Source organism: Mesocricetus auratus, unplaced genomic scaffold (assembly GCF_017639785.1).
Source record: "Mesocricetus auratus isolate SY011 unplaced genomic scaffold, BCM_Maur_2.0 Super-Scaffold_100006, whole genome shotgun sequence".
NCBI lineage: Eukaryota > Metazoa > Chordata > Mammalia > Rodentia > Cricetidae > Mesocricetus > Mesocricetus auratus.
The window spans coordinates 105,482,826-105,500,286 of record NW_024429190.1 but is presented as its reverse complement, the minus strand read 5'-3'; the positions used below and the strand labels follow the sequence as shown (position 1 = coordinate 105,500,286).

Genomic DNA, 17,461 nt, shown 5'->3' with positions numbered 1-17,461 from the left:
TCAGCCATTTAAAGACTGCAGCAGCAGCTGGTCTAAACTTGCGGCTTGGATCTGATTCTTAGGGGTGGGGCATTGCTATGGCAGACTTCAGAGTTGTAGATGGGGTGCTCCTCTGTTGTGGGAGGGACCGTGGTAAGGACAAGGAAGGTATGACAAGGAGTCTCAGGAGGCTGAGGCAGTGCTCTGTCTATAATACGATGTCAGAGCACACCAGACGCGGCAAACACTTTGTACTCTTGTTGGTGGAGGCGGAAACCAGGCCTGGGGGAGCAGCTGTCAAGGAACCAGTAGCTGGCTTGTGGGGTTGCACCCTCTGGTAGCTTTGGGGTTGGCCTGACCTAACTGGAGGCCCGGTAGGGAGGTGTGGACTGGATTGCACTGGAGCCCAGGGAACTAATCCCTCCAGTAGGTAGGGGCCTAGGTGGTGGGTTGTGTTCCTAAGAAGCAGATCCCAGGGGACCTGGTAGGGGCATCCTCAGCATGACCTTAGTGCACTTTCCCTTCTTTTTCAGAGTCAACTATGAGCTACCCAGGCTACCCCCCACCTGCTGGTGGCTACCCCCCAGCTGCTTCAGGTAAGAGGACCTGGGGGGGATCCTGTGCAAAAAAGGTGGAGTCTATTCTCTTACACCCCAGAGGGTTCACCCACTGGGACCGGGACTGAGAGGGGCCTGACTTTGGCTGGTCCCGGGAGGGGCCTTATTAATTAGCTGACCTATGGACAAAGGCCTGCTATACTCCTTTGCAAAGTAGCTTCAAGGTTCTTTCCCTCCCCTGTAAAGAGAAGCCTTTTCCTTGAGAGAAGCCTTCCCCGCCAGCCTGATTCCAGAGCCACATCAGTCCCAAATAAACACACAGGAGGCTATATTAATTATGAAGCTGTTGGCCTTGCTTGTTTCTTACTGGCTAGCTCTGACTTAAGTATTTGGCCCATATTTCTATTACCGGAGAGGTTTCCGGGCTTCCTACTCCATGGCGTTACATCTTGACTCCCTGTTTTTCTCCTTCCCAGAGTCCTTCTGGACTCCTAGTCCCCCCTATCTTAGTTCGCTGTTGGCCAACAGTGCTTTATTGACAAATACACAGGACTTCCCCAACACTCCCCTGGCTGTCCCCACTACTAACAAGATAGGACACTCTGGAGTGTCCTCCAGAGTGCTGCCTCTAGTCAGCCACCTACCCTGTCTCAAGGAGTGTGATTTTTGGAGTCTCTCCCAGCGAGGCCTATGCCCAGGGGTCCCTTCACTGTCCCTCCCTGTCTGCCCCTCCCCGTGGCTTCCAAGAGCCTGGGTGATAAAGTGAGACCACTCACGTGGCCAGCAGCAGCAACAGCACAGCTTATCTTCCTTCCGAAGCAGTCGCTTCTCCAGCAGAAACTCCGCCGCCCGTGACGGCATGCCCCAGGCCTTACACAGCCCAGGAGCTGCGGGGCAGACTTGGACTGCCCTGTGGGTGAGGATGCATCTGGCAGGCACTGGCCACGTTGCCGACTCAGCCCCACACAGGTGTCTGCTCCCCAGCCCTTCCTTACCTCAGCAGTCTGAGGTCACGCGTGCATCGTCTCCAGTTGCCCGCAGACGTGAATGAGAGTGGTTGAGAGTCCTGCCTCAGGAGCCACAGCTAGCCAGCTCCATGCCACTGTCCTTTATGGTGTCCGTGTGCTCCGGCACGGGCCCCATTTCCCTCCGTCTGAGAATCCCTAGCATTCGTGGAACTCACTGCTGTCATGTGCTCAACACAGAGCCCAAGGGAGTATCTGCTCTCTCTCAAAGCATGCCTGGATCCCCCGCAGAGGGCCCAACCTGCCTTCTTCCCTAGAGTTAGGGAAAGCCCCTCTCCTTCCCCTGGACTTGCCCCAGTCTTTCTGGCTATTCATAACATTTGCCTTGAAGCCCTGCTTGACTCCCTCTGCACGTCCCTCTGCCCTTTCGTTGGGCTGGGGGTGCGAGTTGATGAGCTTGGCGTTGCTTTCAGGTGGTGGTCCCTGGGGAGGTGCTGGCTACCCTCCTCCCAGCATGCCCCCCATCGGGCTGGATAACGTGGCCAACTATGCAGGACAGTTCAACCAGGACTACCTCTCGGGCATGGTGAGTCAGCCCCCCCCCCGCCAAGGTGCCCCGGGCTGGTGGCTGCAGGACTCAAGGCTCTAGAGATACCTCATGCCAGTCTCTGAGCGTGGAGTCCTGAGCAGCAACTTAGAATACGAGGGTCATCTTACCACCTGCCTCTAGGCATCGCTTCTCTCATCTATATGTGGGGAAGAGATTCTCAGAGCTGATGGTCTTCTCGGGTCCTCGAGGCCCTGGGAGGTTGGGTAAGGCTGGTGCCTGCAGGGAGATTTATTGAGAATGTCTCTTAAGCTGAGCACAAATCCTGGGGGTTGGGGGGAAGGAGGGTGTGTGTGGATAGGTATGGAGACATACGCATACAGACGCTGTTTCCGGTTGGTACTTGGCGGCCATGTAGCAGGTAGGTTAGGTAGGTTAGGCTATTTTTTTATTTGTGGTTTTGCTTTTAGAAGAGGGCATCTTCCAGTCGGAAAACAAATGCGCCCTTAGTGGGAACACAGATTTATTCCAGGCCCATCGTGGGCACTGAGAATACATGGATACAGCAAACAAAATCTCTGCGCTGGGGAGATAGTCCAGCCGGTAAAGCGCTTATTATATCAGCCTCAGATGCAGAGTTCAAGTCCCAGGACCCATGGGAAAAAAGCCAGGTGTGGTCCTTGCAATCCCAGTGCCAGGGAGGTGGAGACAGGGAATCCATTGGACTTAACGATTAGCCAGTGACCCCAGGGCCAGTAATGGACGCTGTGTCAAACAAGGTAGACAGCTTGTGACCTTTGCCTCCCCGCGCACCTGTACACACGGACATCTCAGTCCAGATCCACTTAGCATCCATGGAGAGGAGACAGAAAATAAAGTTACCAGATGGCAGTATTGAGAGGTGACAGGTGTTTCTGGGCATTGTGTCATACACTGAGCACTCAGTAAGTGAATTCATGAGGACTGAGAATTCCAGCCCAGCCTGGGCGGCCTAGAGAGACTCTGCCTCAAAACAGAAGAGTCAGAAGAAAGGTCAGAGGGAGAGAAGAGAGTAATGAAGATAGGGAAGTGAATAATAAATGACCCTGGTGGCACAGGCACGTGACCTTAGCTTAGTGGTAGGCCGAAGCAGGAGGATCCCAAGTTCACGGCCCATTTGGGCTACGGGGTGAGTTCAAGGCCAGCCTGGGCAACTTAGAGAGTTGTTGTCCCAAGAAGTCAAAGGAGAGATGGGCATATCAGGTCAGTGGTAGAGTGCTTGCCTATGATGTATGAGGCCTTAGGTTCAATCCCCAGCACAGGGCGGAGGAGGTAGAGTAGATGATAGTAATCTGGTATGGTAAAGGGTTAGAGGTACAGGTGGGGCAACGTAGACCAAAGACCTTAGGGTGGGAAATGAAAAGGGGCCTCGAACAAAGATCTGACACGCACGGTAGAGAAGTGTGGCGTGTGGATGTCCAGGGACAGCCAGGTCGTGAGGTGCCCGCGGGCCTCATGAGCTTGGGGACAGTAGATCTTGGTGGTTGAAGAGGGTAAGTGAAGGATGGAGACGGTGGGACCCATTTCACATTGGGCATCAGAAGCTGAGGTGAGGGAGTCAGTCTTTTGTTCTGGGCATGTGCAGATCCACCTGAGCCCACGCCTACCTCAGTTGACTGAGCAGGCTTGTGCGACAGGGCTGCCCCCATGCCTGCAGAAGGGGCCCCTGTACTTTCTAGGTCCTTGAAATGGTTAGCTCTGCCCAGTTAGTCTTGGTTGGAAGGAGCAACCTCATCTTCCGTGTTTCCGTCTCCAGAAGGGGTGGAGGGTGTTCTGGTTTGTATACAGAGTGAACCATAACCAGGGCCCAGTTGCCCTGCTCACTGAGCAGGTGTACCCATTATCCATGGTTGGGGCGGGGGGATTGCCCTTCATGTCCCATTGGGAGTGGGGCAGGGCTGAGCCTAGCATAGTGGAGCCGGCATCCATTGCTAAGTATACATGGTCTGATAGGGGGTTCCTAACTTAGAGCCATTGCAGAACTCCATAAGGGAGGGTAGGAAGACAGGATGCCAGGCTTTCTGGGCCTGTGAATCTCAGGTTCTGCTTTGTGTACTTGGCAGGCAACCAATATGTCTGGGACATTTGGAGGAGCCAACATGCCAAACCTGTATCCTGGAGCTCCCGGGGGTGCCTATCCTCCAGTCCCCCCTGGTGGCTTTGGGCAGCCCCCTCCTGCCCAGCAGCCTGTCCCTCCTTATGGAATGTATCCACCCCCAGGGGGAAACCCACCTCCTGGGATGCCCTCATATCCAGCATACCCAGGGGCTCCCATGCCACCCCCTGGGCAGCAGCCCCCAGGGGCCTATCCTGGACAGCCTCCGATGACCTATCCTGGACAGTCACCAATGCCACCCCCTGGGCAGCAGCCAGTGCCAAGTTACCCAGGGTACTCAGGATCCAGTACCGTCACCCCTGCTGTGCCTCCAGCCCAGGTGAGTGCTGTCTAAACTAAGTTCAAAGGCTGCTGGACTCTGGCCCAGCCAGCAAGGCCTTGGGGGATTGAAGGAACAAGGGGGGAAGAGAAGGTTCAGGCCTCCGTCTACCACACACTGCTTCAGCAAAACAGTGCTGATTTCTCTGGTGCCTCCCGTCCCAGGACAAAGCACTGCCCTGATGGTTGCTCCTTGTGAGAGATTGCTCCTGAGGCCTCCGGCCACACAGCCTCATGCCCAGTGGACCCCATATGTGGCTCCTAGACAAATGTGAAGAACTTTCAGAATCCTTTCAGAGTAGGGAAGGTTGGCAGTTCTTCCAGGTTTATCTTGGCTCCTTCTGGAGATCAGTCCGTGTTTGCAATGCCTAAAATTCAGTTGTCATGGTTACATGGCCAGACCGGCCTAGCACAGGGCTGGTTGGCGGTATGTGCTGGCGGGGTACTTTTAGGCAGAGGGTCCATCACCTGTCTCACCCTGCTCCCATTCCCACCCGCCCCTTGCAAGGCTGCCCACTTTCCCTACCCTGAACTGGGGCCCGGCTCTCTTTCCCCTAACCACTTTACTGCCTTAATAACCAGCACGCACAAACCACTAGAAAGATCGCCCCGCTAGGCAACGGTAAGCCTGTGTATAAATACCGGGGGCCGGGGGGGAACGACACATGACAACACAGCTCGAAAGGACCAAAGCTGACTTCGGCTCACGGTTTCTGTCAATGGCTGCTTGACCTTGTCGCTATAGGCCTGTGGTGGGGAAGAGCATCGTGGCAGGGAACACTTGGTGAACCAGAGCTGTCTGTCTACCACATAGCACACAGGAAAACAGTTAACAGAAGGGGCAGTGAGCCCCAGACTCCCTTCAAGGACCTGTTCCACCCTAGTGACCCTCCCGGTAGCCGACTCCTAAACGGCGTCGGCACATGAGCCTTGGGGGGGGCTGTTTATGTCTAGGGCTGTTGACTTCAGGTTTCATTTAGGTGCCTCGGCTCTTAGAGAAAAGGGGGTTATTTGGGGGCATGGGAGGAGGTGAAGAGTCTTGCGCCCTTGGGTGGCATGGGTGGGCCATCTTACCTGTGCCTGTTTGTCTGAGTAGTTTGGAAACCGAGGCACCATCACAGATGCTTCCGGATTTGACCCCATGAGAGATGCTGAGGTCCTTCGGAAGGCCATGAAGGGCTTTGGTAAGAGACTAGACTGGGCCAGAGGCAGGCTGGTCCCTGTGAGTTTGGGACCGTCCTGGTCTTAGAGAGCGAGTCCCAGGATAGCCAGGGCTGCACAGAGAAGCCTGTCTCGGGGAGAGGGAGGAGAGAGAGAGAGAGAGAGGGAGAGAGAGAGAAGGGAGACAGACAGACAGACAGAGACACACACCCAACTGACTCCAGTCCTACTGTGCCCCCAGTTCCCTGGGCCGTTCGCTGAGTGGGAGCAGGAGGCAAGCCTGTCCAGGGGGATGGAAGTAGAGCCGTCTTAGATGCTCAGGAGGATGAATGGGAGGCCCCAGGCTGGGAGAGCCCCGTGCCACAGAGTGTCCTCATAACCCGTAGCGCGTCTACCCCTTCCTCTTTCCTAGGAACGGATGAACAGGCCATCATCGACTGCCTGGGGAGCCGATCTAACAAGCAGAGGCAGCAGATCCTCCTGTCCTTCAAGACAGCCTATGGCAAGGTGGGGAGCAGAGGGGAATGCAGGAAGGGCCACCGAGGCTGGGTCTCCCGAGCCTAGCTCCAGGGCCTACCATCAGCATAGATGGCTACAGGCCCATTTGCTCTGATTTTTTCGGGAACTGGGGCCCCCTAGTAGGACTAGGTCTCCAAGATGGGCAGCGAGCTTTAGCTAGGGTTGCTTCAGGCTGTAGCTTTGGTTCTGCCAAGACAAGCCTTGTAGATAAGTCGTTTCTTCCCCACCCAGCCTCCCTTTACCCTCCTCTGCTTGCAGGGGACCCCGGGAGGTTGAGTTGACGGAAGAGCCTTGGTGGAAAAGGCTTAAGGGGGGGGGTTGGTTTTGAGCTTCCTGGGTTCTGAGTTTTAGGTAAAGTTACATAGATACTGAATGCGTCAGCACTCTAGCTCAGACATTCTCCCCATGGCGGGGCCCTGATAACTGTCAGCCCCGCCGTCTGCAGTGTTCATCGCCCGTGGGTTTTTTTTTTGTTTTTTGTTTTTTTGTCTGTTTTTGACCTTCCCATCAGGATCTGATCAAAGACCTAAAATCAGAACTGTCGGGGAACTTCGAGAAGACGATCCTGGCCCTGATGAAGACCCCGGTCCTGTTGGATGTCTATGAGATAAAGGAGGCCATCAAGGTGTGTGTCCCTGGGCTTACGGGTGCCTGCCTTCCCGCGTAAGCGTGGCCAGCCACGGCCCAGGCAGGAGAGGACCGTGCCACCCACTTACCAGTTGCTGCCTCGCCTGACTTCCAAGGCCCCCTTGGCTCCAGCCCATAGAAGGAGGAGCGTGTGGTAGTTCTTCAGAGAGGCAGGCAGCTTGCCGCTCCTCACGGGGAGTAACTGTGTCTCCCGTCTCAGGAGGGGTGACCAGGCTGGGGTTGTAGAGGACGCCGATGGCAGAAGGGGAGGGGCGGGAGGCTGTTCCCCGTCATTCTCAGTCAGTGGAACTGAATAGCAGCAGATGGACAGAGACGTCTCTGTCTCCATCTCTCTCCTCTGCTTCCTAGCACCACCTGGCTCTCACACCTGCCTGCTGTGTCTGCCCGTGTAACGCACGGAGCCTTTTCCTGCAGCTTAGCTTGGGCTCTCTGGTAGATTTTTGACCACGGGGCTACAGAGCCACGCGGCTGTGTGTGCCCCGCGAGTAGAGGGTCCCTGCCCAGGCACCCTGACGGAGCTCCTCACTCAGAGGCACGCCGGGCACGGATTCCACCTCCACGAGAGGCTGCGAGCTTTGTGCTTGGTCTGGAAGGGAGAGAAGACTGCCTGAAACCCAACGCGTGTTTTAGTCTAGAGGGTGCTAAGGGCAGACAGGATGGCAATGGCCTGGGCCTGGGCGTTGTCAGAGCCCACCTCCAGCAGCTTTATGAGAAGTTGGCGGAATGCTAGAGCATCGCAGGTTGAGGGCGCTAGCGGTGCTGAGTTGGTGCTGTGGTTCCCCGAGCACCCATGAGCGGAGATGGCGGATGTTCTTTCAGGGCATGCTGGGAGCTCTGGGTAAGGTGGGAACACGCACACCCTTTGTAAGATGGTAGCAAGCCGTCAGCGGTAATCGTAAAAGCACCGTGTCAGATCAGCCCATTTAGTCCTTGGGAGGTAGGTGCACATTCATTCCCTTCGTAGACAAGACGCTTGGCATAAAATGAAGCATCTCGCCCGAGGTCACACAGTAAGCTGCCGAGCCAAGATGGAAAAGGTCAGGTTCCGACCCTGTCTCCTGCCTTCCTGCTGTCCCGGGCGCAGCCGGCCATTCCTTTTGTGCCCTCTGGCTTCTTTTCCTAGATGTCTCCTCCAGACAGTTCACGGGGGCTCTGCCCTTTCCCACATCCGTTATGGTCTTACTTTTGGACTTTCCGCCATCCGTTCCTTATCTCACTCAGGGCCCGAGGTTGAAAGAAACAGACGTTGACCGGCGGCACCCCAGCCCGACCCAGCAGGGTGTGGCATGGGATAAAATCATTGTACACTCGTTCAATTTCCTAATCCATGGTCTCTCATGTGATGCCTACTCATTACCTCATTACCCTTGTCCTTATTGCCTAGGGCTGGGAGGGGAGCTGGCTTCTCGGGCGTGAGTGGTGTGTGTGTGTGTGTGTGTGTGTCTGTCTGTCTGTCGGGGGCCTCTGTTGCCGATGTCCTTCCTGGATGCCAGTGAGGGCCTGGTCACCAGCATGAGATCTGTTATGTTTCCCTGCTGCCATAGGGGGCCGGTACTGATGAGGCCTGCCTGATTGAAATCCTTGCTTCCCGGAGTAACGAACACATCCGGGAACTAAACAGAGCCTACAAAACAGGTGGGAAGCTCCCTGGCCTCTGCTCTTCTGTAGATGGTTTTGCTTCCTGGGCATTGGCCGCACCCTCTTCTGGGGCCTCTCAGTCCTTGGCCTCCTCGTGCCCTATTTCCCGTTGCCGTGGGCCTTCTTATCTCCCGTTTCCTCTCACACCCATCTCTCTGGGCTTTGACCCAAAGCCCAGCCCTGCATGCTGTTTACACATGGGCAGGTGCCTGTGGTCGGGAAGGGTGGTAAAAAAATCTCAAGTGGATTTGGGCCAGGCCTGACCAGAGGTCAGGTCAGCCTGGAGTCATGGAAGGTTACGTGGGGGCACCTGCCATCTCCAGCCCGAGACCCGAGTATCTTGTCCCCTGTTAACCATGTCTTTAGAGGTAGCAGGCCCATAGGGTAGACCCTGGTGTGTGTGTTTCAGAATTCAAAAAGACTCTGGAGGAGGCCATTCGAAGCGACACCTCGGGGCACTTCCAGAGGCTCCTCATCTCTCTGTCTCAGGTACCTTCCTCTCAACAGGATGCGAGAGAGGGAATTGGAAGGAGGGAGAGGGGAGGGGGCACGTCAAAGCCCTGGCAGTTGAGTGAGGAGAGAGGGGCGTGGCCTTCCAAAAAAGTGGCTTGACCTTAACACCCTCCTTGCTTTCAGGGAAACCGTGACGAGAGCACAAATGTGGATATGTCCCTTGTCCAGAGAGACGTCCAGGTGAGTATGGTGCCTGGCAGGGCTTGCTAAACATGAGCTGGGTCACGCTTCCTGCTTTGTGGCTTCGGTGCCCCCGGGGTTGGAAAGAGCAGGGGCCACTGGTGGGTTCCGTGTGCTTCGGGTTTCTGGGGGTGGTGATGCTCGGATACTTGACGTTGAACGGGGCACCCAGGCCCCCCTGCGTTTCCCACCTGTGAGAGCGGTGAGTAAATGCCTCACCAGCTGAAGATCACAGGGGTGTGGGGCTTCACATGCTTGGGGACTTTTCCACGCAGGTAGTTAGGTGTGCGAGGGTGCCTGTCTATCCGGCTTCTGAGTTTGTGGGCTTGGAAGTGAGCTTTTTTCTCCCTTCCCGACATGTTCAGACTCTTCTTGACCTGCGGGATCTCAACCCCAGAGCGTCCCGGGTATCAGTGTCGTTAACTTCCGTGACTGTCTGAAGGCCCGGAAGGCATCTTAGAGGTCTGGGGCAAAGTTGCAGATTGGTAGATATTTGGGGTTTCTTCCTAAGTTTTAAGAGCTATGATGTCCTTCAGCAAACGTGATTTATGTAAGGAAGCATGGGGAAAGGGCCCAGTGAAGACCCATGGAATTTGTTTTTTTTTACATTTATTTATTTATTTTTATTATTTTTTTTTCGAGACAGGGTTTCTCTGTGGCTTTGGAGGCTGTCCTGGAACTCGCTCTTGTAGACCAGGCTGGTCTTGAACTCACAGAGATCCGACTGCCTCTGCCTCCCGAGTGCTGGGGTTAAGGGCGTGCGCCACCACTGCCAGGCTAAGATTTTTTTTTTTTTTTTTTTTTGCTAAGATGTATTTTTATGTTGAGTGTTTTGCCTATGTGCATGTCTGGTGCCTCTGGGGGTCAGAAGAGAGAGCATTGGATCTCTTCATTACCATAATTGGACTTTGGGTTTTGTTTATTTTTGGTTTTTTGGTTTTTCTGAGAGGTTTCTCTGTACCTCTGGCTGTCCTGGAACTCCCTCTTTAGACCAGGCTTGACCTCAGGCTCACAGAGATCCGCCTGCCTCTGCCCCCTGAGGGCTGGGATTAAAAGTGTGCGCCACCAACGCCTACCTTGGCTTGTAACTGGTTTTTAAGTCATCATCATCCCACATGTTTATATAGAGAGGGAAGGTGCTTTCCTTGACTCGAAAATGCCACATAGAAATCTGGCACCTGGGGCTGGAGAGATGGCTCAGAGGTTAAGAGCACTGACTGCTCTTCCAGAGGTCCTGAGTTCAATTCCCAGCAACCACATGGTGGCTCACAACCATCTACAATTCAATCTGGTGCCCTCTTCTGGCCTGCAGGCAGAACACTGTATATGTAATAAATAAACAAATCTTTAAAAGAAAAAAAAAGAAAAGAAATCTGACTGACACCTAAGACGTAGGAACTACGCTCCTCCCTACCGTTGAGACGTGCTGCTCCTGAGGAGTTGACTAGGGTCCCTTCTAGCTTTTCCATTCCTCTTTTCCTCCCCGTGACCCCCCTGGACTTACATTTTCTGTGTGAGGAAATTGAGATTCAGGAGCCAAAATCCTCGCCTAACGCCCCGTCGCAAGCTGGTTCCAAGCCGGGACCCAAGTCCAGGCTGCTTCTCTCCCCTCCTCTGTGGTGCTGGGATCTGGACTCAGAATCCTTTGTGCTACACACGGACAGATAAGAGGATATGGTTGGGTCTGCAGCGAGCATCGCCTACAGGGTTCAGCAAACCCGTACTCTGACTGCCCTCCCTCTGTCTGGGCTTTTACGGAGCTAGATGCTGCCTGCTGGGCGGCGATCTGAGCCCGGGACTTAGACGACGATTGCCGTACACATGTGCGTCTTCCTCCCCATCCAGGAGCTGTATGCAGCCGGAGAGAACCGCCTGGGAACAGATGAGTCTAAGTTCAATGCAATTCTGTGCTCCCGGAGCCGGGCCCACCTGGTGGCAGGTGAGACATCCCGGGTCAGTTAGATGAGGGCAGACGGGACATTGCGGGGAGGAAAAGCCTGCAGAGTATTTGACTGATACCCTCTGCATGGACACTTTCCCTAGAAGACACTGTGGGAAGCTCCCTGAAAGCTTTGCTTGCAGGACGATGACGGAAAAAAGGCGGGGAAGTGGGTTGCGGGTGGTTGAGAGGTGTAGTCTGTCTTCACCGGTTAGCTTCGTGTCAGAAGAGAAATACTCAGCACAGCTCGGAGCTGGGCACCAGATATGTAGTAGAGAAAAAGGACGTTCTGGAAACGGGTAGAAGGTGAAGGAGTAGGTTGGGGGAGGGGCTGGGACCGTCCTCTGGTAAAAAGATTGTGAGATTGAAACCCTGAGAGAGACAGGTGTGTCTGGAACAGATCGAGTGGCCATAGCAGGGGGGTGGGGTCAGAGGTGGTGGACAGCTCTTCCCGTCGTCCAGGGAGTGAGGTGTTCGTCCCGAGAGAGACCGGAAGTCTCCGGAGGACCCTCAGCTTGCAGACAACACGCTGCCAGGTCTCCTAGGTGACCTTGGGCCTCCCGCGGGTGCAATGACCCACAGTTGAGCGGGACAGCTGGTAGAAAGCCCTACGGCGACTTAGGGGGAGTTGGTGGTAGCCTGGATAGAGAGAGTTGGGGTAAAAGGGACCAGAGTCCAGCCTGTCAGAGTGAGGTGGCGGCCCAGGAGGACAGAGGGATTCTGTCTGCTGAGCGAACGAACGGGCAACGGTGGCCCTCAACTGAAGATTAGGAGCTGTGGGTGGAACAGACACCAGAAGGACGCCAGAAAGATAGTTGTGTTGATGATCTACTTGGAAGGTTGGGGGCTGTGAGGAGTTGAGTGTCTGAGGCCTTGGGTGGAGGACCAGAGGGAGAGGGAGAGGGAGAGGGAGAGGAGAGAGAGAGGCAGCTCCAACCCCTGCAGGCGTCTAAGGAGCAGCCGTGCCTATTGGAAGCCGTGGTCGGCTGCGTCCGAGGCCCCTGCGGGCAGACAGGTGAGCAATCGGAGCAGAGTGCAGGACAGCTTGGGAGGGCTGTAGGAGTGCAGGGGAGGAGTGAGGTAAGGGTCCTGCTCGTGCCCCAGGACCTCTAACCCAGGCCCACAGGACGGGAGAGGCATCCCCTCAGTCTCTGTGTCGGCAGGAAGTCAACGTGAAGGTTGTGAGAGTTTGGGCTTGAGCCCTGTCCCCAGGGCGTGCTTTTTAACCTGACTGTTGGGATGGAGTGTGCGGGGACACGGACGGACTCAAACATGTACTCATCGACTGTCTTACTGTTTGAGAATTTCACACGTGTGTACGATACGTTTTAGCAAATTGACTCCCACCCTCCCCCCTATCCACGCCCCACTTTCTCTTCCCAACTTTATGTGCTCTTTTTTGTTTTTTTGGTTTTTTTTTTTTCATTCTTTTTTGGTTTATCAAGGCAGGGTTTCTCTGTGGCTGTCCTGGAACTCGCTCTGTAGACCAGGCTGGTCTGGAACTCACAGAGAGATCCACCTGCCGTGCGCCACCACTGCCCGGCCCTTTTTTGTTTGTTTTTGAGACAGAGTCTCTCTAGGTAATTCTGGCTGGCCTGAAACTGGCTATGTAGACCAGGCTGGCCTCAGGCTTATAGAGACCCACCCGCCTGCCACAGCTTTCTGAAACTGGGATTAAAAAGGCATGTGCTACCATGCCCAATTCTCTTTCTCTGTCTGTCTGTCTGTCTGTCTGTCTGTCTGTCTCTCTCTGTCTCTCGTCTGCACCACTGAGTCCACTTATTGCCACCAGTACATCATTATGTGCATTTGATGTAGTGCCAGCTACTGGGGCACGGGGTAGCTAGCTGCTCAGGGGCCACATTGGTGTACAGTAGGGCGGAGTCCTCTACCGCAGATCCTTTTGGTTATAGTGCAGAGTACTTGGTGGGACTTGGAGAGAGCCGTGGCTATGTGCAAGAAGTAAAGACCAGAAGACCCTAAGTCAGGCCATCTCAAGCTGAGATTTGTGGGTCCGCACACCATTTTAGGGTAAAGCCTTTTCCTTGCCAGCCGCTTTGGTTTTTCCCCACCAGTCGCCTGGGCTCTGCCGCATTGTAGTCCCCAAATATCACACAGGACACTGTATTAATTATGAAGCTGTTGGCCATTTGCTTGTTTCTTACTGGCTATCTCTGACTTAAGTATTTAACCCATCTAAGTATTTCTCTTACCAGACGGACATCTTACTTCTATGGCGGCTACATGGTGACTCCCTGTCTTTCTCCTACCCAGAGTCCTCCTTGACTCCTAGTCCCACCTATCTTGCTTCCCTATTGGCCAACAGTGCTCTATTGACATATACACACAGGACTTCCCCATCACACCTGACCTCCTTGTTAATGGGTGTGCCACTGGTTAGCTTGGCTCAGGGCCCACCATATTGGCATTCATTGTTGTAATAATACCTGCTCTAAGGTGCTGAGGTCAGTACTGCAGCATGGGAATTTGAGAGAGCACGATTCAGACCCTGACACATCCCTTCTAATTCCCTGCTAGTTTTCAACGATTACCAGAGGATGACGGGCCGAGACATCGAGAAGAGCATCTGCCGGGAGATGTCTGGGGACCTGGAGCAGGGCATGCTGGCTGTGGGTAGGCGTCTGGAGCTTGGCTTGCCTGCCCACCCACCCACAGAGGGAGTTACGGGCTGCGGGCTGGGTGCTCGGCGTCCTGCGGTTGGAGGTGATGTAGTGAGAGGAGCCACAGGATCTGGACTAGTTAACCTGGACCGTCTGGGAATCCGTTGAGCCTCCCGGCCTCTGGGACAGAAGGGTTTTGTGTTTGCAGCGCAGCTCTGCAGAGCAGAGCGGAGCTACAGTGTGGGCATTAGTGGGGGCCTGCCCAGATGCTCTCCTGGAGGAAGGTGACTCACATCCTGCCAAGTTTTACTCTAAAAATATATCCCTGCGGGGCGGCTGTCAGCTGCCTGTGATGGAAACGCATGGAAAGATTTTTTTTTTAACTTGCAACAGCAAAGCGGTGTCCATTCTAGGAATGCTGGCAGAGCCTCCAGCACTGGGAGAACCTCTTATAGCCCTGTGCCCTCCGAGCCAGGAGCCTCCCCGCTAATGCGGAGTTGGGTTCCTCGTTATACATACCAGGGCGCAGTCAGTTTGCCTGGTTTCTCTCAGCGTGTTTTTTCTTGGGTGCTTCTGATGAGAACAGGCGGTAGATCCTCATCTCCCTGCATGGCCCAAGGAAAAAACACCCCATCCCCTTGGCCTCCCTTTCTCCACGGGGGGGGGAGGGGGGGTCATCCCGTTTGACCCCTTGTGCCTGGGCATCCATGAAGCCAGTGCCTCTTCTCATTACTATTTCGCCCCTCCCTCTTTTTGCACAGCCCCAGTGGTTTTTGTGCAGTGAATGTCAAGAAAGGGGGGTTTGGGTTGATGGTCCTCCTTTGTGTGGGGCTGCACACATGGGATCACACAGCCAGCGGGAAAAGCAGATGGGCAGTGGCGGGTTTGATGCCCGGGCTTCCTAGGAAGATACTTGGGTAGCGTGTTCCCCACTGTGTCCAGCAGACCTTGTGCTGTGTCTCTCTTGCAGTGAAATGCCTGAAGAACACCCCCGCCTTCTTTGCCGAAAGGCTCAACAAGGCCATGCGGGTATGTGGATCTTGTGTGCAGGGGGCCCCAACATCGTAAAGCCTCCCGGGTGGGTCTTTCTAAGGGCTTCCCAAGGGGCTGAGTGTGGAAGGCACAGGAGAGGCTGGGGCTTCGGAGGGTGGGCGGGTGGGAGGACGGACGGGAGGTCCCATGTGCATACTCTTGTCTGGGTGACTCTTCAGGGAGCAGGGACAAAAGACCGGACCCTGATTCGCATCATGGTGTCTCGCAGCGAGGTTGACCTCCTGGATATCCGAGCGGAGTATAAGCGGATGTATGGCAAGTCGTTGTACCACGACATCACGGTACGGGCTCAAGGGCCAACCAGGCCCTCCCTGTCTCCTCCTCCTCCTCGACCACTCCTCTAGAGCAGCCCTGTGTTTGGCCTAGTGGGCGTCTTCATCCAGTCACAAGATCCAAAGGGCAGGGCAGGCCACAACCCTGTGACCCTATGGGCCCACCCTCTAGGACCTCAGTACTTAACAACTGAACAGGAGTGTCTGGAAATGGCACAGAGAAATCTCAAGCCTCCCCTTATCGTGTCTCTGACTTTCAGAGTACCCCCTTCACACACACACACACACACACACACACACACACACACACACGCACGCACGCACGCACGCACGCACGCACGCACGCACACACGCACACACACACTGTGAAGCTGTGCTCCACCAAGGAGAGCTCGTGTCCAAGGGTCTGTGGAGCTCAGCTCTTGTTTACTGGAATCTAGCTTTTTTTTCCCCATTCACTTTACTGTGGAAACCACCTAGGTAGCTCAACCCTTGGGTCAGCCCGGGTTGTTATCTGATCCTGGCTCCCGACCCTTGAGCTTGGTCTGCAAACCTCCCAGGTAATGGCCCAGCATCTTTTTTTTTTTTTTTTTAGACAAGGTTTCTCTGTATTGTTTTGGAGGCTGTCCTGGAACTCGCTCTGTAGACCAGGCCGGCCTCGAACTCACAGAGATCCACCTGCCTCTGCCTCCTGAGGTGCTGGGATTAAAGGTGTGCGCCACCAACTCCCGGCTCCAGCATCTCTTCCGCAGGTGTGGTGGTGGCAGTCTCCACAAACGCCGGAAGGAAACACTGTGTGCCTGAGCTGGGTGGCAGAAGTTGACACTTAAGTCCCCCAGCACTGCAGGCCCTGATTTCAGACTCGGCATTTTGACATTTGTTGTTGGGCTCCTCTTTGAAGTGAAGCTCATCTCCATTGCTGTGCTGTGAAGATGAAGCTGCGGGTAGCACAGGGTTTGTCGTCACTGTCAGATTGTGGCCTGGGCACTAGTGGGCTGTGACAGCCAAGGAGGCCACAGGGCTTGCCTTTAGAGAGCCTTAGGGTGGCAGAGAGCGATGTGAAATCCGCTAGGCCTGGCCAGCACTTGTGGAGAGAGCACAGTGATGTTGGACAGATTTGATCGGTCAGCAGGAGGACAGCATTGCTGTACGGTAGAATCCCCGTATAAGTGCTCTAGGCAGAGAGCAATGCTGGTTAGCCCTGGTCGGTGATCCTCGGGCTGATTAAAAATGCCGTTCTGGGTATTTATCTGACTTTGACAATAGGTGAATGATACCGTGTATGTGTGTGTTCGGGCATACGTGCACGCGCAGGCCAGAGTCAACACTGAATATCATTCCTCAGGAGCTGTCTAAGTGTTGACTTTTGAGAGCGTCTCACTAGGACCCAGGGCTTGCTGACTAGGCTTGAATGGCTTACCAGTCAGCCCGGGATCTACCTGACTCCACCTACCCAGCGCTGGGATTATGCACACACATGACGTCACACTTGGCTTTTGGTTTTCATTTTACATAGGATCTGGGGACAGCAAGTGAGGTCTTCATTGCTGGCTCTGAGTGGGGACTCTCCCTCGGGCGGGCCTGCCTCCCCACGAGGACACTTGGGGCCAGAAAGAAAGTGGCTTTGCCCCTCTTGACCCTCACTCTTGTTTCTGTAACCAGGGAGACACTTCCGGGGACTATCGGAAGATCCTACTGAAGATCTGTGGTGGCAACGACTGAGCAGTGACAGTGGCTCGCCCCTGCCCCCTGCTGGCCGTGTCCGGGAAAGACCCAGAGAGCATCCTTCAGTTTTTCCTAGTCTACCCAGTTTATCCCAGGCACACCATTTCTCCCCCGGAGAACCATGGCCTTTTCCTTCTGGTCTCTCCTCGTCATCCCCATACCGTGCCGAAAGGGCCCTGCTGGGCCAGAGTTCTCAGGCAGCCGTCTCCCTGGCCCTCACAGACTTTTGCCGTTCAGAATAGATGTCTTTCTTTCCTGGCCTCTCCAATCATTCCTCTCATTGCTTGTGACTAAGACTCTCAGCTTTGTGATTTTGTGTTTCTATTTGAAAACTTTTTTTTAAACCATCATTGCCAGACGGATACATAAAAGGGTGTTTACTATATACATGTTTCTGAGGAGAGTGGTTAAGTGGGTGGTATACCCTGTTTGTATCTGGTGAGGATTGTCATGAGTTTTGTTTTTTGCCAAACTCACTCCTTTTTTAGAAAAAAGCCAAAAAAAAGTCACTTGTTCCATCTTCCATGCAAAACCATGTAAGAATAGAGCCAGTCCCCGGCCAGTGGCCGGGATCCTTCTAGTTGGGAATGTGCCTTAAAACCTGAATGTCTGTAAGCCAAAAGCTGTTTCCAAATTAAAGTCAGCCAGTGCTGGAACATTCTGGAAATGTC

At 54.5% G+C, this 17,461-nt stretch overlaps 1 protein-coding gene across 1 annotated transcript in view; it reads left to right on the top strand.

Moving 5' to 3' along the window:
- The window catches only part of Anxa11 (annexin A11), a 44,518-nt gene extending 27,057 nt beyond the window's left edge, over nucleotides 1-17,461 (top strand). Inside the window, exons 2-15 of the mRNA XM_040747859.1 lie at nucleotides 513-575; nucleotides 1,975-2,087; nucleotides 4,151-4,522; nucleotides 5,618-5,705; nucleotides 6,095-6,189; nucleotides 6,713-6,826; nucleotides 8,394-8,484; nucleotides 8,897-8,976; nucleotides 9,124-9,180; nucleotides 11,026-11,119; nucleotides 13,658-13,753; nucleotides 14,711-14,769; nucleotides 14,952-15,074; nucleotides 16,728-17,461. Coding sequence (XP_040603793.1) covers nucleotides 521-575; nucleotides 1,975-2,087; nucleotides 4,151-4,522; nucleotides 5,618-5,705; nucleotides 6,095-6,189; nucleotides 6,713-6,826; nucleotides 8,394-8,484; nucleotides 8,897-8,976; nucleotides 9,124-9,180; nucleotides 11,026-11,119; nucleotides 13,658-13,753; nucleotides 14,711-14,769; nucleotides 14,952-15,074; nucleotides 16,728-16,787 — 1,497 coding nt within the window. The 5' untranslated portion in view covers nucleotides 513-520 and the 3' untranslated portion in view covers nucleotides 16,788-17,461. The remainder of the gene's footprint in view (nucleotides 1-512; nucleotides 576-1,974; nucleotides 2,088-4,150; nucleotides 4,523-5,617; nucleotides 5,706-6,094; nucleotides 6,190-6,712; nucleotides 6,827-8,393; nucleotides 8,485-8,896; nucleotides 8,977-9,123; nucleotides 9,181-11,025; nucleotides 11,120-13,657; nucleotides 13,754-14,710; nucleotides 14,770-14,951; nucleotides 15,075-16,727) is intronic.